At 41.3% G+C, this 14121-nt stretch overlaps 1 protein-coding gene across 1 annotated transcript in view; it reads right to left on the bottom strand.

The window, feature by feature from the left end:
* Positions 1 to 14121, bottom strand: part of FLT4 (fms related receptor tyrosine kinase 4) — a 115036-nt gene that overhangs the window by 14042 nt on the left and 86873 nt on the right. Inside the window, exons 15-21 of the mRNA XM_051979092.1 lie at positions 13971 to 14102; positions 12928 to 13034; positions 9364 to 9499; positions 8467 to 8571; positions 7100 to 7213; positions 4216 to 4304; positions 2951 to 3104 (exon numbers count right to left, since the gene is read on the bottom strand). Of these exons, the coding sequence (XP_051835052.1) occupies positions 2951 to 3104; positions 4216 to 4304; positions 7100 to 7213; positions 8467 to 8571; positions 9364 to 9499; positions 12928 to 13034; positions 13971 to 14102 (837 nt within the window). The remainder of the gene's footprint in view (positions 1 to 2950; positions 3105 to 4215; positions 4305 to 7099; positions 7214 to 8466; positions 8572 to 9363; positions 9500 to 12927; positions 13035 to 13970; positions 14103 to 14121) is intronic.

Here is a 14121-nt window from a genome sequence, read left to right as displayed (position 1 = left end):
TGCTTCTGAGATGTGGAAGGTTGGGCTTCTCCTTCTGTATTTGAAAAATTTGAATTAATTCACCTAGATTTGAGGGAGGTCATTCATTTCCAGGGGAAACCAGGATGGAATTCTTATCCCCTCTAGCTGTTAGTCCCTTCATATCTCCTATCCCCCTTTGTATCTACAGAGTGACTTAGTACTGTTTTAAGCTTTAATAACTGCAGAAGTCTAAATGCTATAAACTTACCAAAATTACCATTAAAATTTATTCACATTTCTTTTATACTGATTTTGTTGTATGAATTTCAAATAATGCATTTTTAATTTTAGTTTGTCATTTCATTCCCTCTTATAGCTAGGATCTTAAAATCTAGGATTACAAATGCAGTTCTTTCCAATCACTAAGTAGTAACTGATAAAAGTTTGAAAATTGACTAAGACAATGAATAGAACAAAATAGTGATTGAACTGAATTTTATTAAATATCAATATTTAAAAAATAATCTTTCAAATTTTTTTGTAAACTGATAACATACTTCTGAAGTTGTTAAAGTTTAAAATACCAGTAAAACTTTTGAGACACTCTATTCATTCATTCCTTTTTCCCTTCTTCCCTCTGTCTCTGTCTCTCTATGTTTGTGTGTGTGTCTTTCTCTGTTTCTGTCTCTTCTCTCTGTATGTGTGTCTATCTCTCTCCACTCCCATCTGTTTCTGTCTGTTTCTCTCTCCCTCTCTCCCTCCTTTTTTCCCTCCTTCCCTCTCTCTCCCCCCCGCCTCTCTTTGTCTTTCTCAGGCTGTCTCCTACAGATAGTCCTCACAGACTGTAAAAGAGGCTATTTCAACTTTTGTCTTGTATTTCCAGGACCTGACTAGCTAGTACTTAATGAATGCTTATTGTTTGACTGATTGTTTGATTGATTAAATACTTCTGGGAATTGTTAGAGTAGTTGTTAAGACTCAAAATTTTTTGAATTTCCATTGGGATAGTTTCAGATGATCAGCATGGATTGTGCGGTGGGTGTTCCTACTTTTCTGTGGGGGGAAGGGTGTCATGGCACAAGCACTGTGTCATGTGAAAAATGTACTGGATTTTGAATCCAAGGAAAAATCACATTTCTAAGCTCTTCAGCTCTAAAATGAGTCTGCTGGTGTAAATGGCCTTTAAGGCCAATTGATGGATATCTATTCATTTTCCACTTCTTGTTACCACAAAAAGAGCTGCTACAAACATTGTTACACGTGTGAATCCTTTCCCCTTTATTATTTCCTTGGGATATAGATCTAGTAGTGGTACTGCTGGATCAAAGGATATGCACAGTTTGATAGTCCTTTGAGCATAGTAGCAGATTGCTCTTCAGAATGGTTGGATCATTTTACAACTCCACCAACAATGTATCAGTGTCCCAGTTTTCCCACATCCTCTCTAACATTTTTCATTATCTTTTCCTGTCATCTTAGCCAATCTAAGAGGTGTGAGATGGTATTTAAAGTTGTTTTAATTTGCATTTCTCTAATCAATAGTGATTTAGAGCATTTTTTCATATGACTGTAGATAGCTTTAATTTCATCATCTGAAAATTGTCTGTTCATGTCTTTTGACCATTTATCAATTAGGCAATGGCTTGAATTATTATTATTATTTTTAAACTTTTTATTGATAAAACCCATGTCAGGGTAATTTTTTACAGCATTATCTTTTGCACTCACTTCTGTTCCGCTTTTTCCTCTCCCTCCCTTTACCCCCTCCCCCAGATGGCAAACAGTTCTTTATATGTTAAATAGGTTACAGTATATCCTAGATACAATATATGTGTGCAGAACCGAACAGTTCTCTTGTTGCACAGGGAGAATTGGATTCAGAATGTATAAATAACCTGAGAAGAAAAACAGAAATGCAAGCAGTTTATATTCATTTCCCAGTGTTCTTTCTTTGAGTGTCCATCCTTGATCAATTGAAACTGAATTAGCTCTCTTTATCGAAGAGATCCACTTCCATCAGAATACATCCTCAAACAGTATTGTTGTTGAGGTATATAATGATCTCCTGGTTCTGCTCATTTCACTTAGCATCAGTTCATGTAAGTCTCGAATGGCTTAAATTCTTATAAATTCGGTATATTTCTTTATATATTTTAGAAATGAGACCTTTATCAGAAACACTGGATGTTAAGATTTCCCCCCCTGCTTTTAATTTAATTTAATTAATGCTCTTGTTTCTGTTGATTTTTTTTGTGCAAAAACTTTTAATTGAATATAATCAAAGTTGTCCATTTTGCCTTTCATAATGTTCTCTAGTTCTTCTTTGGTCATAAATTCCTCCTTTTCCCAAATTATACCCTGTTCTCCTAATTTTTTTTTTTAATGGTATCATCCTTCATGCCCAAATCATGTATCCCACTATAGCTTTTAATTACAAAAAGGCAGAGTCCATGAATCTATCTTTGGCAATGTTTCCAAGGGGTTTATATCTCTGAAGCCAGAACATTTTTCTTACTGTTTCATGGCACTTAGGAAATATGGTTCAACCAAGGTGACCCTTACTGGTCAGCCATCTATGATAACCTATTCCTGATTATCTTTTCATTAGGTTGAATAACAATTCTGGAATCATTGTGTATTTTGGGAGGGTAACAAAACCATAGATTTAGAGCTTGTTAGTCACTTAGTCCAGCTGCCTCTTTTTATAGATGAAGAAATCATGGTCTAGAGAAGTTGAATAGGACAAGTAATAAATGGCAGAATTGGAATTCAAATCTTTCAAATCCTACATATCATGGGACAAGAAATCAATTGGTCCCCTTATCCCTAAAGATTTGCCTGTTTTTTGGATTGTAGTTCTCTCTGTTCTTGTCACTGTGCCTGTTTTTTCTTCAGATCCAGAGACAGAACAGCAGTTATTATGCTGATGACCTTGGAACTGTAGGCCAGTAACTAAATTGGTAGAATTCAGAAAAGCCAGCTCCCTTACCATCTTGAATAGGCTGGGCCCGGGAAGCAAGTCCTTTCCCCAGCAGAAAACGAGTGAAGATTGCACTGTCACTGGTCCCAGTCCTGCTCCTTCTGTCTACCTTCACAGCCTCCACCATGGAACGGACTTGGTTTCGAAGCCTGGGGGACTTTTCCTGGGGAAACAACAGGTGTAAGTGAATCTCAGTTTCTTTTTGTAATAAGGGATGCTAGGGACCCCATGAAATTTATTTTCCTGAAGGTGATCTCTAGTTTCCTTCATAACTCCTCCTGGGCAAGGGGAAAAAGAGTTGACCCTTGGTGAGGAGTTGGTAAAACAAGGTCTCTGTACACAGACTGCATGTGTGTAAGGGAAAGGAGCTGAATGCATACACCTGAAGTTGAACCAAAGTATTCCCTGAGGCCATCTCCAATCCTACTTTTTGTCCCATCCTTCCCACAGGTCAATACACTTTGGGACTCTGTGTCAGGGGCAAGGCTTGTACACTACAGTGAGACCCAGCCCCATAGCAAGTGTAGAGCTCCAGTGCCATAGAAACTTTATATTTATTTGAAGCCATATCCACCTCCAAAAGAAAGTAGACACACTCTCTGAAGCTGGTTCTAGGGTTATAGCCACTAAATCTCAGACTCTTACAGTCAGAAGAGGCTGAAGATCCATCAAGTGCAACCTCAGCATGAACAGGAGTCCTTACTAAATGACCATCTAGTCACTGTTTGGAGACCTGACTTGACCCTCTAGCACCAGCTTTTGGAAAGCTTGCTCTGGTAAGGAGTTTTTTTTTCTTTTGAAACCTGCATTTCTGAAATTTCTTCCCCTCACTTCCTACCTTCCAATTGCTCCCAGCTCTGCCCTTGTGGGTCAAAAAGAATTTTATTTTATTTTTTCATAGTAGTTCTTTCAATACTTGAAGAGAGTGATCATACTTTTCCTCTCTCAGCTTCTGAAAGCTAAATATCTCCTATTCCTTTATTTGATCTTTATATAGTTTGGATTTAAGTTCCTTCATCATGTTGGTCACTCTTTTCTGGGACTCTTCCAGGGCCTACATATATTAAGAACAACATGAGAGCAAAGAGAGTGCCTGATATAAAATTGTGGACAAAGAGGAGATTATTTAAACATTGCCATTTGTCGATTCCATTTTGAAAGCTCATTTACCATGGTTCAGTGGCCTCATGGTAGTTTGTACAAGAACACGACATTGAGGGGCAAGCAGAGCCAGAGAAGTTGCCCTCAGACACTCCTTGAGTGAAACTACTTACTCTGTAAGGACTAAAGTCTTCTCTCTTGGTCCGAAGGTAGTTGGAAAGGTTCCCATATTTGCAGAATTCCACAATAACCATAAGAGGGCCTAAAAGAGAGACAGAGAAAGAGATAAGGAAGAAGGATCATTGTGAGAGGCCTAAAAAAAGGAAAAGAATCTATAAATGGCCAGGGACATACAGACAAATTATAGTTACTATACTGTAGTAATAATAATTATAATAATAATAATGTGGGGAAACCAGGGGGCACAGTAGATAGAGGAATGGCCCTGGAGTCAGAAGGACGAGAGTTCAAATCCAGCTTCAGATACTCAACTATGTGATCCTGGGCATAACCCTGATTGCTTCACCAAAACCCAAAGCAAAGCAAAGCCAAAAAAACCCCCAAAACCCTCAAACCAAAAAATCCCCAATACTAATAATGTTATCCCACTTGCTTCCTAGTCCTGTGGACATTTCCATTTCCTGAAGCATAGCTCAGAGACAGTGTTGTTGGAAAAGAGTGTGACTTCTGACTGGCTGAGCCATTTCTGTTGTATGTGTGTGTAGAGAGACTGTGGGAAAAAAGTGAGGGAAGTGGAGAATGGAATTAAAGACACTGATGGAGAGAAGTCTTGGGCTTTTGAATAGCTTGTGGGAGTTCTGAGAGCTGCAGACAAGGGAGGCCAAATCTCAGATCAGATAGTAATCTGTGCCACACATAGGCCATCCATGTGTATATTAGGCAGCAATAATAACTAGTATTTATATAGTGCTTTAAAGTTTGCCAAGAGCTTCACAAATAATCTCATTTCATCCTCATTAAGAACCCTGGGTGATATATGCTATTGATTTTTTTTTGATGAGGAAACTGAGCCAAACAGCAGTTAAATGAATTGCCTAGAGTTACACAGATAGCATCTGAAACTGTTTTTGAACCCAGTCTTCCTGACTTTGAATACAGTGCTCTATCCACTGCCTCATTTACCTGGTAAGTCCATGCACCATCTAGTGTATATTACTTATGCATTAAGAAATTAAATCCAGAGTCTGGCTACACTAATAATAGTTCACATAGCATTTCAAGATTGGCAAATTGCTTTATATATATTTTTTCATTTGAACTATTAAGTCTATGCTATTATCAGCCCCATTTTGTAGATAAAAAAACTCAGAGAAACACCATGATTTGCCAAGAGTCTCACAACAAGAAATTTGAATTTGAATCAAAATTTTTTTTTCTTATTCAGTATTTCCATGCTTTAAGCTACACTATTGGTCCATCTCATCTGTGACTGCTGAGATTAGAATGATCATATGCCACTCAAATTTATTAAAAGCTAAAGGGAGGTAATAATAATAGCTAACATTTAGAGAGTGCTTTAAGGTTTGCAAGCTATTTACATTTATCATCTCATTTGATTCTCATAACCCACCTAGAAGATAGGTGCTATAAATATTTCCATTTTTTTTTTACAAATGAGGAAACTGAGGATAAGAGGTTAAGTGACTTGCAAGATTCAAACATATCTTTCTGACTCCAACTCTGGCATCTAATCCACTATACTGGATGTGATGGAGTGGCCAGAAGTCTGCACTGCCTCAAGTGCAGTCCTGGACTGCAGCTATCTGACATTTTACTGAAGAAACAGAACTCATTTGGGGCAATGCAGATGATGTGAGGAGATCTTGCCCATCCCCCTGCATCAGAATTATATTCCCTGAGAGATAGAACATAAAAGTGCTCATGAGTTCTTAGAATAATAAAGAAAAAAATATTCTATTCAGTCTAAGAATGAGGAGATTGGACTGTAGCAAAAGATATGAGTCTTAAAGATATGAGATATTTATATTTTTTGAAAATATAGGTTTGCTCTCAAACTTTGTTTTGCTTAATGGTTGTTTCTATAGACTATCAAAATTGAAAGCTTCTTAAATTTTCAACTTCTTCTAATCTCCTGCTTCCTTCCCTGTTATCTACAAACACAGCTGGGTCCCTCACCTCTTTAAAAAACAATCACTTGGCCCAACCATTCCCTCATATTGTTGTCCTATATCTATTTCACCTCACAGTCAAACTTCTAGAAAAAGTGGTCCATGTTTGTTGCCTCCACTATTTATTTTATACATGTATATATTTTTATAAGTATTCATCTTCTCCAATAGAATAATGATAACAATTACTATTTATAGTAGTACTTTGAGGTTTGCAAAATGCTTTGTGTACATTGTCTAATTTTAATAGACCAAAAGCCCCAGGAGGCCAGAGACTTCTCCTTTTGGTCTTTGTATCCCCAGTGCCTGGCATGTGACAGATGCTTAATGAATGTTTGTGGATGGATTGTTAACTTGCTCACTGAAGGTAATTTTGTCCTTTGGTTGCTTTGCTGAGTCACACTTATTTACTACTTCCTAGTGGCAATGAAGAAGAACACAATGTCACAAGTAAGCCAGAGAAGAGAAACAAAGGAATCTTTCCCAGCTTGCGCAGTCTCAGCTCAGGGCTTCAGTTGAGACATGGGAACTTGCAGCCAAGGGGCTGTAACATAACTCATTCATCAAAGAAATGCAACCGAATTAAAATTTTTTCTAGAGAATGTTGATACCTTCAGTGAAAACAGGTACCCCTGTACCCACCAGGGTGGGAATCTAGCCCCTTCCTCCTTCATATCTGCCATCCCCTCAATTCTTACCCCTCCATGTTTGGCACCCCCCTAATTCTTCCTTCTCTATATGTCTGCTACTTTCCCTTCCCCGAAATCCCCCCTCCTTCAGGTACTTCTTCCCTCCAAGTCATCCCCTGCAGGTCTGGCCCTACTCTCTCAACGCAGCCCTCTCCTTATCTGGCACTCCCTTCCTCCCCCCCTCCCCAACCTCAAATGGCTCCACCCCTGGCACTAACCATTGGGTTTGGTGCAGGCCCCCAGGAGATTGACCACATTGAGATGGTTTCCGATGTGTATCAGAATCTTCAGCTCCGACATCAGTGCTTTGTGTTCACTGGCAGTAGCCCCCTCTGGAAAGAAACAGCATGGTGTTGAAGGCTTCCCTAGCCTAGTCAGTCTGAGTTACTTCTTTTCCATCTCTCTGCACAGGGACTTGGCTCTGCCAGCCTCACCCTCCCAGAGCGGCCACAGCCAGGACCCACTGAGGGAAAGGGTGTGTGTGTGTGTGTGTGGCCCTTTGCAGGGCTCCTCAGTGGCCAAGCCCTGCCGTTGATGGCCTTGGCCCAGTCCCACTGAGAAAACCAGGTCCTACATCATTCCTTTCTCTTCAGAAAGACTGGCTCTCTTCTCTTTGCTCAGGCAGGGGTAGCAGAGCTGGCCTAAAGGGACTCTCTTGCAGGGGCTCCTAGAATCTTCCTTCAGGACTCTAAAACAGGAGCTCTATCTGTCCCAGATGCTGGAGAGTCAGGTCCACAGGAGGATATGCTGGGCAGTCAAAGGCAGAAACTGACTACATTCTTGCCCCTGCTTCCTACTTGTGTGCAAAACGCTTCCTGTACGTCTGCCCTGCCTCCCTCCATCCCTCAGCTGTGTGGGAATAAGGTCCATGCACGTTCAGGGACCTTTGTGCTCTGGGATCTGTCCCAGTTGGGCTTCACCGATGCTGTCTCCTCCCTCCTTCCGCACAGGATCACCACCTGACAGCCATGGTTCAGAAGGAAGAACATTAACTCTGGAGTTAGAGTCCTGCCGCTGGCCCTCAGGACCTGTGAGATCTTGGGCTGATCACTTAGATTTCTTTGCACCTAATGTCCCTCATCTGCAAAATGAAGGGACTGGACCAGATGAGTGACAAGGTCACTTTCAACTCTAGACCTTTACACAGGAGTCTGCACAGGCCCATCAGGACACTTTGCCTCTGGGGCAGACTTTTTGGTGAAACACAAAGCCTTTTTTCTCAGACAGCTCCAGCCTCTCTTTCTTTTCGAAACATCACATTGGAAAAGGGCCTCTATCTTTGTTAAGATCTCATATTTAGATGGTGTTTTAAGGTTTCTAAAAATTCAAGACTTTTTTTACTGTCAGGTTTGCAAAATACTCTTTTATTTGATCCTCAAAACAGCCCTGTGAGCAAAGTGTATTATTATTTCCATTTTACAGATGAAGGAAACTGAGACTGAAGGATTGTTACTTATCCAGGCCAATATCTGAGGCGACATTTGAATACAGGTCCCTCTGATTTCAGGTCTAGCATTCGCTACTTTATTCAGAGCAAGCATGAAGACTATCTGCCCTCCCATTTGACCCCCAGTGGCCAGCTTACCTTTCAGCATTTTGACTGCCACCTTATCACAGCTGTTGCCCTTGTTGATACCAAAGGCAGAGGCTTCGACCACCTTTCCAAAGGCCCCGTGTCCTAGGACTCTCCCTGTCGGGCAAAAGGAGAGAGGGGGAAGGGAAAGGAAAGGGAGAAGAAAAGGACGGGTCATGGCTGCTGTATGTGAATGGAGAGGTGCAGTGAGGGGAAACAGTTTTGGTTATGGGGCATAGGAGGTGGCAGGGAGGGGAGACAATAGGTCAGGATGGTAGAGTGCAGGCATGGGAGTCCAGGGCCAGAAGGACTGAGGGGTGCTGAGTCAGCCATGGCGTGCCTGCCACAATATGGAGAAGGCAGAGCCAAAAACTCAGATGAACTGTGGCCAAACAGGAAGGGGCTGGGGGTGAAAGAGAAGGACCAAAGCAGAAGAGGAGAAGAGAGAAGAGGAAGGAGCCAGCATCCTCTCCCTCCAGGTGCTCACAGCCCTTCCCTAACTAAAAGCAGGAATGGAGGCAGGAAATAGTTCATGGGGCTCTGCAGATTCACCAGACCCCTGGGGGGCATGGGAAAGGGGAGCTCTGTGCCTGGGGAACTAGGGGTCATAGGCCCGGATGGGTGGGTCAGGATGAGAGGACAGATGTGTCTGTATTTCCGGGATGAGCTTTAGGAATGGAAGGAATTTCACATGAACCCAAGCAGGTGTGGAGGATGAGGATCATCCCCATCCGCTTCCCACAAGTCCTTCACTAACCATTGCACTGATCTCTCCTTTCCTCTTCCTCGCAAAGAGCCTCCAAGCTAGCACTATTTCACAAGCCACATATTTCCCAGTGATTTTCCCACCCATTTCAGAGCACTGAGTTCCCAGGGACTAACGAGATCCACACAATTCCCTTGTCTCACCCAGATGGAGCCGCTCTCGAGGAAACTCCCATTTGCTGGAATCATAGGGCAAGTATTCACACTGGTCCTCCAGAGCTACCTCGCCTGGGTCCATGATGATAGACAGGTATCCCGTCTTGATGTCTGCATGGGCAGGCTTCAGGGAATGGGGAAGGGGACAGGGGTGGAGTTAAAATTTCTCTTCTCCCTAAAATTGACCTCTTCTAACATTTTAAATTGGATTCATGAAAACATAGCCTTGTCAAAATAACATCTTGATGAGGTCATAGAGACATAATTTGCATATTAGATGATCAAGACAGTAGAAAAATATGTGCTTTTGAATTAAAAGATTGGATTCAAATCTCACTTCTGATGTCCACTAACTGGGTGATCTTGGTCAAGTCACTTAACTCTCTTGGACCTCAGTTTTCTGAGCCATAAAACGAGGGTATGATATGAGATGGCCTCTAAGATCCCTTTCAACTCTAAATCTATGAGCCTATGGATGCTCTTTCCTTCTTGAGTCCTTTATGTTTAAGGCCCAGTGCTGGATTCTCTTAGGGAAACTCCATGGAAGAAGGAGATGGTGAGGTCCACTCCTGTGAAGGGGTTCATAGAATGATAAGAATGGATACTAAAAACTCATGAAATCACTGATATGAGTCCCAGAGTGCTTGAAGGATGGAGAGAAAGCAAGGAGCATGTCAAAAAGGGGTCTCGGGAATAGTATCTAACTTGGGCCTTAAGGACCTCAGAGGCAGAGGGGCTGGTGGAACTAGACTGGGGGGGATGCAGAGGGGAGAGATATCTTGACAGAAGAAATATGATGATCAAAAGAAGCAGGGAATGTTTAGGGAATGACTGTGTCTTCAGTTTGGCTAAAGCTGTTAATGTTTGTCCTTCATTCTCAAAAAGGACCAAGACATCAGGGATGTGATGCTCTGAGGTGCAAGTGAATTGGATTTAAGTGAAGGCGAGCTGTGCTAGGTACCCTGCTTCACTCTCCCCTTTGGACCCACCTTGGTCTGGGGGCCAGATATAAATCAGGATGACTGGAGATTGCAGTGAGAGACCTTGGCCTTTTAAAACTAGGTTCTTTAGCAGTTCTCAGTTTTACAAAGTAATATCTATTCAGTAATTAAGGCTAGGTAAGTTATAAAGCAAAAAATGGCCTCTTTTACCTAGTCCAAAGAAAAAAATCAATTTGGCAGGAGAAGGCCCTCAGTGTTTCTGGCCAAAACAGAAATAATTGCTATTTACATTTATATTACATTTACTATGAGTCAATCATATAGGTTATATGAAATAATAAGTTAGTCTAGGGATCAGACCTTGAAAATCAGGCTAAGGTGTTATACTGGTAGGGTATAATGTATGGGATAGTGAACCTTGAAGTCAAGAACACCACGGTTCAAATCCTGTTATAGGCAATATATCTATATCTATATATCTATAGATATAAATATAGATAGATAGATAAAGATATATAGGCAGTAAGGTGACCTTTAGTAAGTTACTTAAGCATTCTGGGCTTTAGTTTCCTTATCTGTAAAATGAAGGTCCTGGACTTGAGAGCCTTCCTCCAGCTCTAAATCTATGATCCAAAATCACTTTCTCTTGTAGCAACAGAGAAACATTGAAAGTATATGAGATACTTCCTAGCTCAGTGCCCCTAGGCAAGTCACTTAACTCCAAATGCCTTAGCAAAAAAAAAAAAAAAAAAAAAAAAAGTATATGAGAAAGAACAGGATGGGATCTAATCTGGGCAATCAGAAGATAAACAAAGCCATTCCTATAAATTTTTATGCCCTGGGAAAGTATCACACCCAGCACCTGTAATAAGTAGCACGAAGTGTATACCTTTAGCTGGGGAATAGGGTGGAGGCAGAGACCCTGGAATACCAGTTCAAGGCCACAGATAAGGAGACAGAACAAGGCTGGATAGAAGAGGTACTCACTTTATCCATATATTTGGTAAGAGTCAAGTTGACAAATCAAGAAGCATTTATTAAATGCTTACAATAATGCATTGGAAAAATTTTTTAACAAATTAGTTTTGCTGAATGTTGTTTCTATGCTGATGAAAACCACAAGCCCTGATAACTTTTGTTCTCTAGAAAAAACTCTGATTACCTGCCCTTGTTACTGCTCTGAAGATTTTTTTTTTTTGGCTTGGTTCCAAAAGGCAGAGTTGGGAGAAATAGGGGGAAGTTATATCAGAGCAACTTTCACAGGATTTAGAGCTATAGATCTAAAGGGTGAGTTCAAATCTCAGACATTTACTGGCTATGTGACCCTGGGCAAGTTATCTGACTCTGTTTGCCTCAGTTTCCTTAGCTGTAAAATGAGCTGGAGAAGGAAATGGCAAACCACTGCAATATCTGCCAAGAAAACCCCAAATGGAGTCACGAAATCAGACTTGACTTAAATGAGTCAACAATAACAAAGAGATCATCTTGTTCAGCTTCTTCATTTTGTAGATAAGAAAACTGAGATCCAGAATGACTTGTCCAAGATCACTCAGGTCGTCAATATCATAGCTAGTGTCTAGAGCTAGGTCATTTGAAGGATGAAAGATTTTCTCCTGAAAGCTGGAGAATCTTGGAAAGGAAAGAATTCTGCCCTATTTATAGGATCTGTCTGAAGGTTTCTATCTACCTGTATTGAGAGAGAGAGAGAAAGAGAGAGAGAGAGAGAGAGAGGGGGGAGAGAGAGAGAAGGGGGGAGAGAGAGAGAAGGGGGGAGGGAGAGAGAGACACAGAGAAAGACAGAGAAGAGAGAAGAAGAGAAAGAGATGGAGAGAGGGAGTGAAAGAGGAGAGAACAAAGAAGGGGGGAGGGAGAAAGAAAGAAGGACAGAGAAAAGGAGAAAGGAGGGAGTGAGAACAAGACAGAAAGAATGAGAGAATGAGAAAGAAGAGAGATTAAGAGAGAAAAAATGAGAATGAGAGAAAAAGAATAAGAAAATAAGGGAAAATGAGAGAATGAGAAAGAAAGAATGAGAGAATAAGAGGAGGGAGCAAGGAGAATTAATTACTATATAGAAAATTAATTACTAGGTGGAGAATAGAGCTTGACAAGGTAAGGAAAGGGGATAAACTTCAAAGAAAAATAGATTTGATGATATTAACAAAAGAATGATGGGTGGCCAGCACATAGAAGGCTCAGGGATAGGCAGGCAGAAATGAATGGTTTAGAAACAAACACTAATAGCTCTTCTATCTCTGGTACTATGCTCCTATTTGGGCTAGCCCCATCTAGTTCCAGTATCAAGAGGAAATAATCAATCAGTCAACAAATATTTGCAGATTTTCTGCTTTGTGCCAGGTATTGTACTGGGTGTTGGAAATACAAAAATAAAGATGAAATAGTTCCACATCTCGAGAAACTTCCATTCTATTGTCAGGGTAATGGGGGCAGTGAGGCCTGCAGAACAAGAGGTAGAGGGCATCTGGCATCTTCTCTCTGATTCTGCCCTCCTGCTATATCCTGGGCTTCCTTCCAAACTGAGCAGCCTCTCAGCGGAAGTAAGAGTGGGCCAGAGGCAGGATTGGGGGGGGGTCCTGGTCTGCCTTAAACTCACCCGTTTCATGTTGCAGAAGATGAGGATGAGGAGGATCCAGAAGAACACAGCAATAACTCCGGTGCCAATGAGGATGACAATCTCCATACTGCCTTTGTCTTCGGAACCTAGGAAGTGGGAAGAAAGGGAAAGGTCAAGGTTAACCCACTGTCAGAGGTAGACTCTGGGGTATGTCCATGAAATAAGGTGAGGATTCCTGGAGTCTTATCTTATTTTCTCCACAGCCCTCTAGTTTGATGTGGGCTTCATGTACCTGTTCTTTCAGTTTGGGGTCTTCATTTTCCTATCTCCTTGCAGCTCAGCAACCAGGATATCTCTAAAAAGTTCCCCAGGTGTTTGCTAGTCTCTCCCAGCCCAGTAATAATAACAATGAGTATTTATATAGCACTCTAATGTTTACAAAACACCTTGCATATATCATCTCATTTAATCCTTACCACATCCCTGTGAGATGCAAGTATTATAACTACCTCAAGTTTATAGATGAGGAAACAACCTGAGGGAAAGTAAATGATTTGTCTCAGAATTCAAGAAGTGTTTGAGTCACAATTTGAATACAGGTCTTATAATTCCAGATCTAGCACATTATCCAAAGTCATCGTACTGCCTGAATGTGAGAAGGAGATGGAAGACTGGAAAATCCTATCTAATTGGAAAGTCTGACTCTGAGCAGAGGCCTTGGGATCTGTCTGGGCCTACAAAGACTTCCAACCAGAACCAGAAGACAAGGCAAAACTGAAGTACTGTTTATTCTCCCATTCCTGACCCCCCCATTTGAAAATTGTTCTTCCAAGTATTGATGTCCATAGGAGACTTTGAGCCATTTACTTAACATTTAGGGGAAAAGTTGGAGAAAAAAATTTGGAACACAAGGTTTTGCAAGGGTGAATGTTGAAAATTATCTTTGCACATGTTTTGAAAATAAAAAAAAAAACTTCTTTAAAAAAGGGAAATACGTGCATTAATATTTTGGAGGGTCTCTCACTGTGCCACCTATGTCTCATGTCCTAAGTGGCTGCCCATCCCCAGGTGTGCTCTGCTACCTTCCACAGACACGCTGGCAGAGGAATTGACACAGCCCTTGGCATTGCAGACACTGCACAGGTATCGCCCTGCATCTTCCTCCCGCACCCTCTGGATACTCAGTCGTTGGTTGGAGTCAGCCAAGTCAATCCCTGGGAGAGAGGAAGGAAG

This window comes from Antechinus flavipes, chromosome 2 (assembly GCF_016432865.1).
Source record: "Antechinus flavipes isolate AdamAnt ecotype Samford, QLD, Australia chromosome 2, AdamAnt_v2, whole genome shotgun sequence".
NCBI lineage: Eukaryota > Metazoa > Chordata > Mammalia > Dasyuromorphia > Dasyuridae > Antechinus > Antechinus flavipes.
Note: the sequence above shows the minus strand (reverse complement) of the source record. Positions and strands in the feature narration are given on the sequence as shown.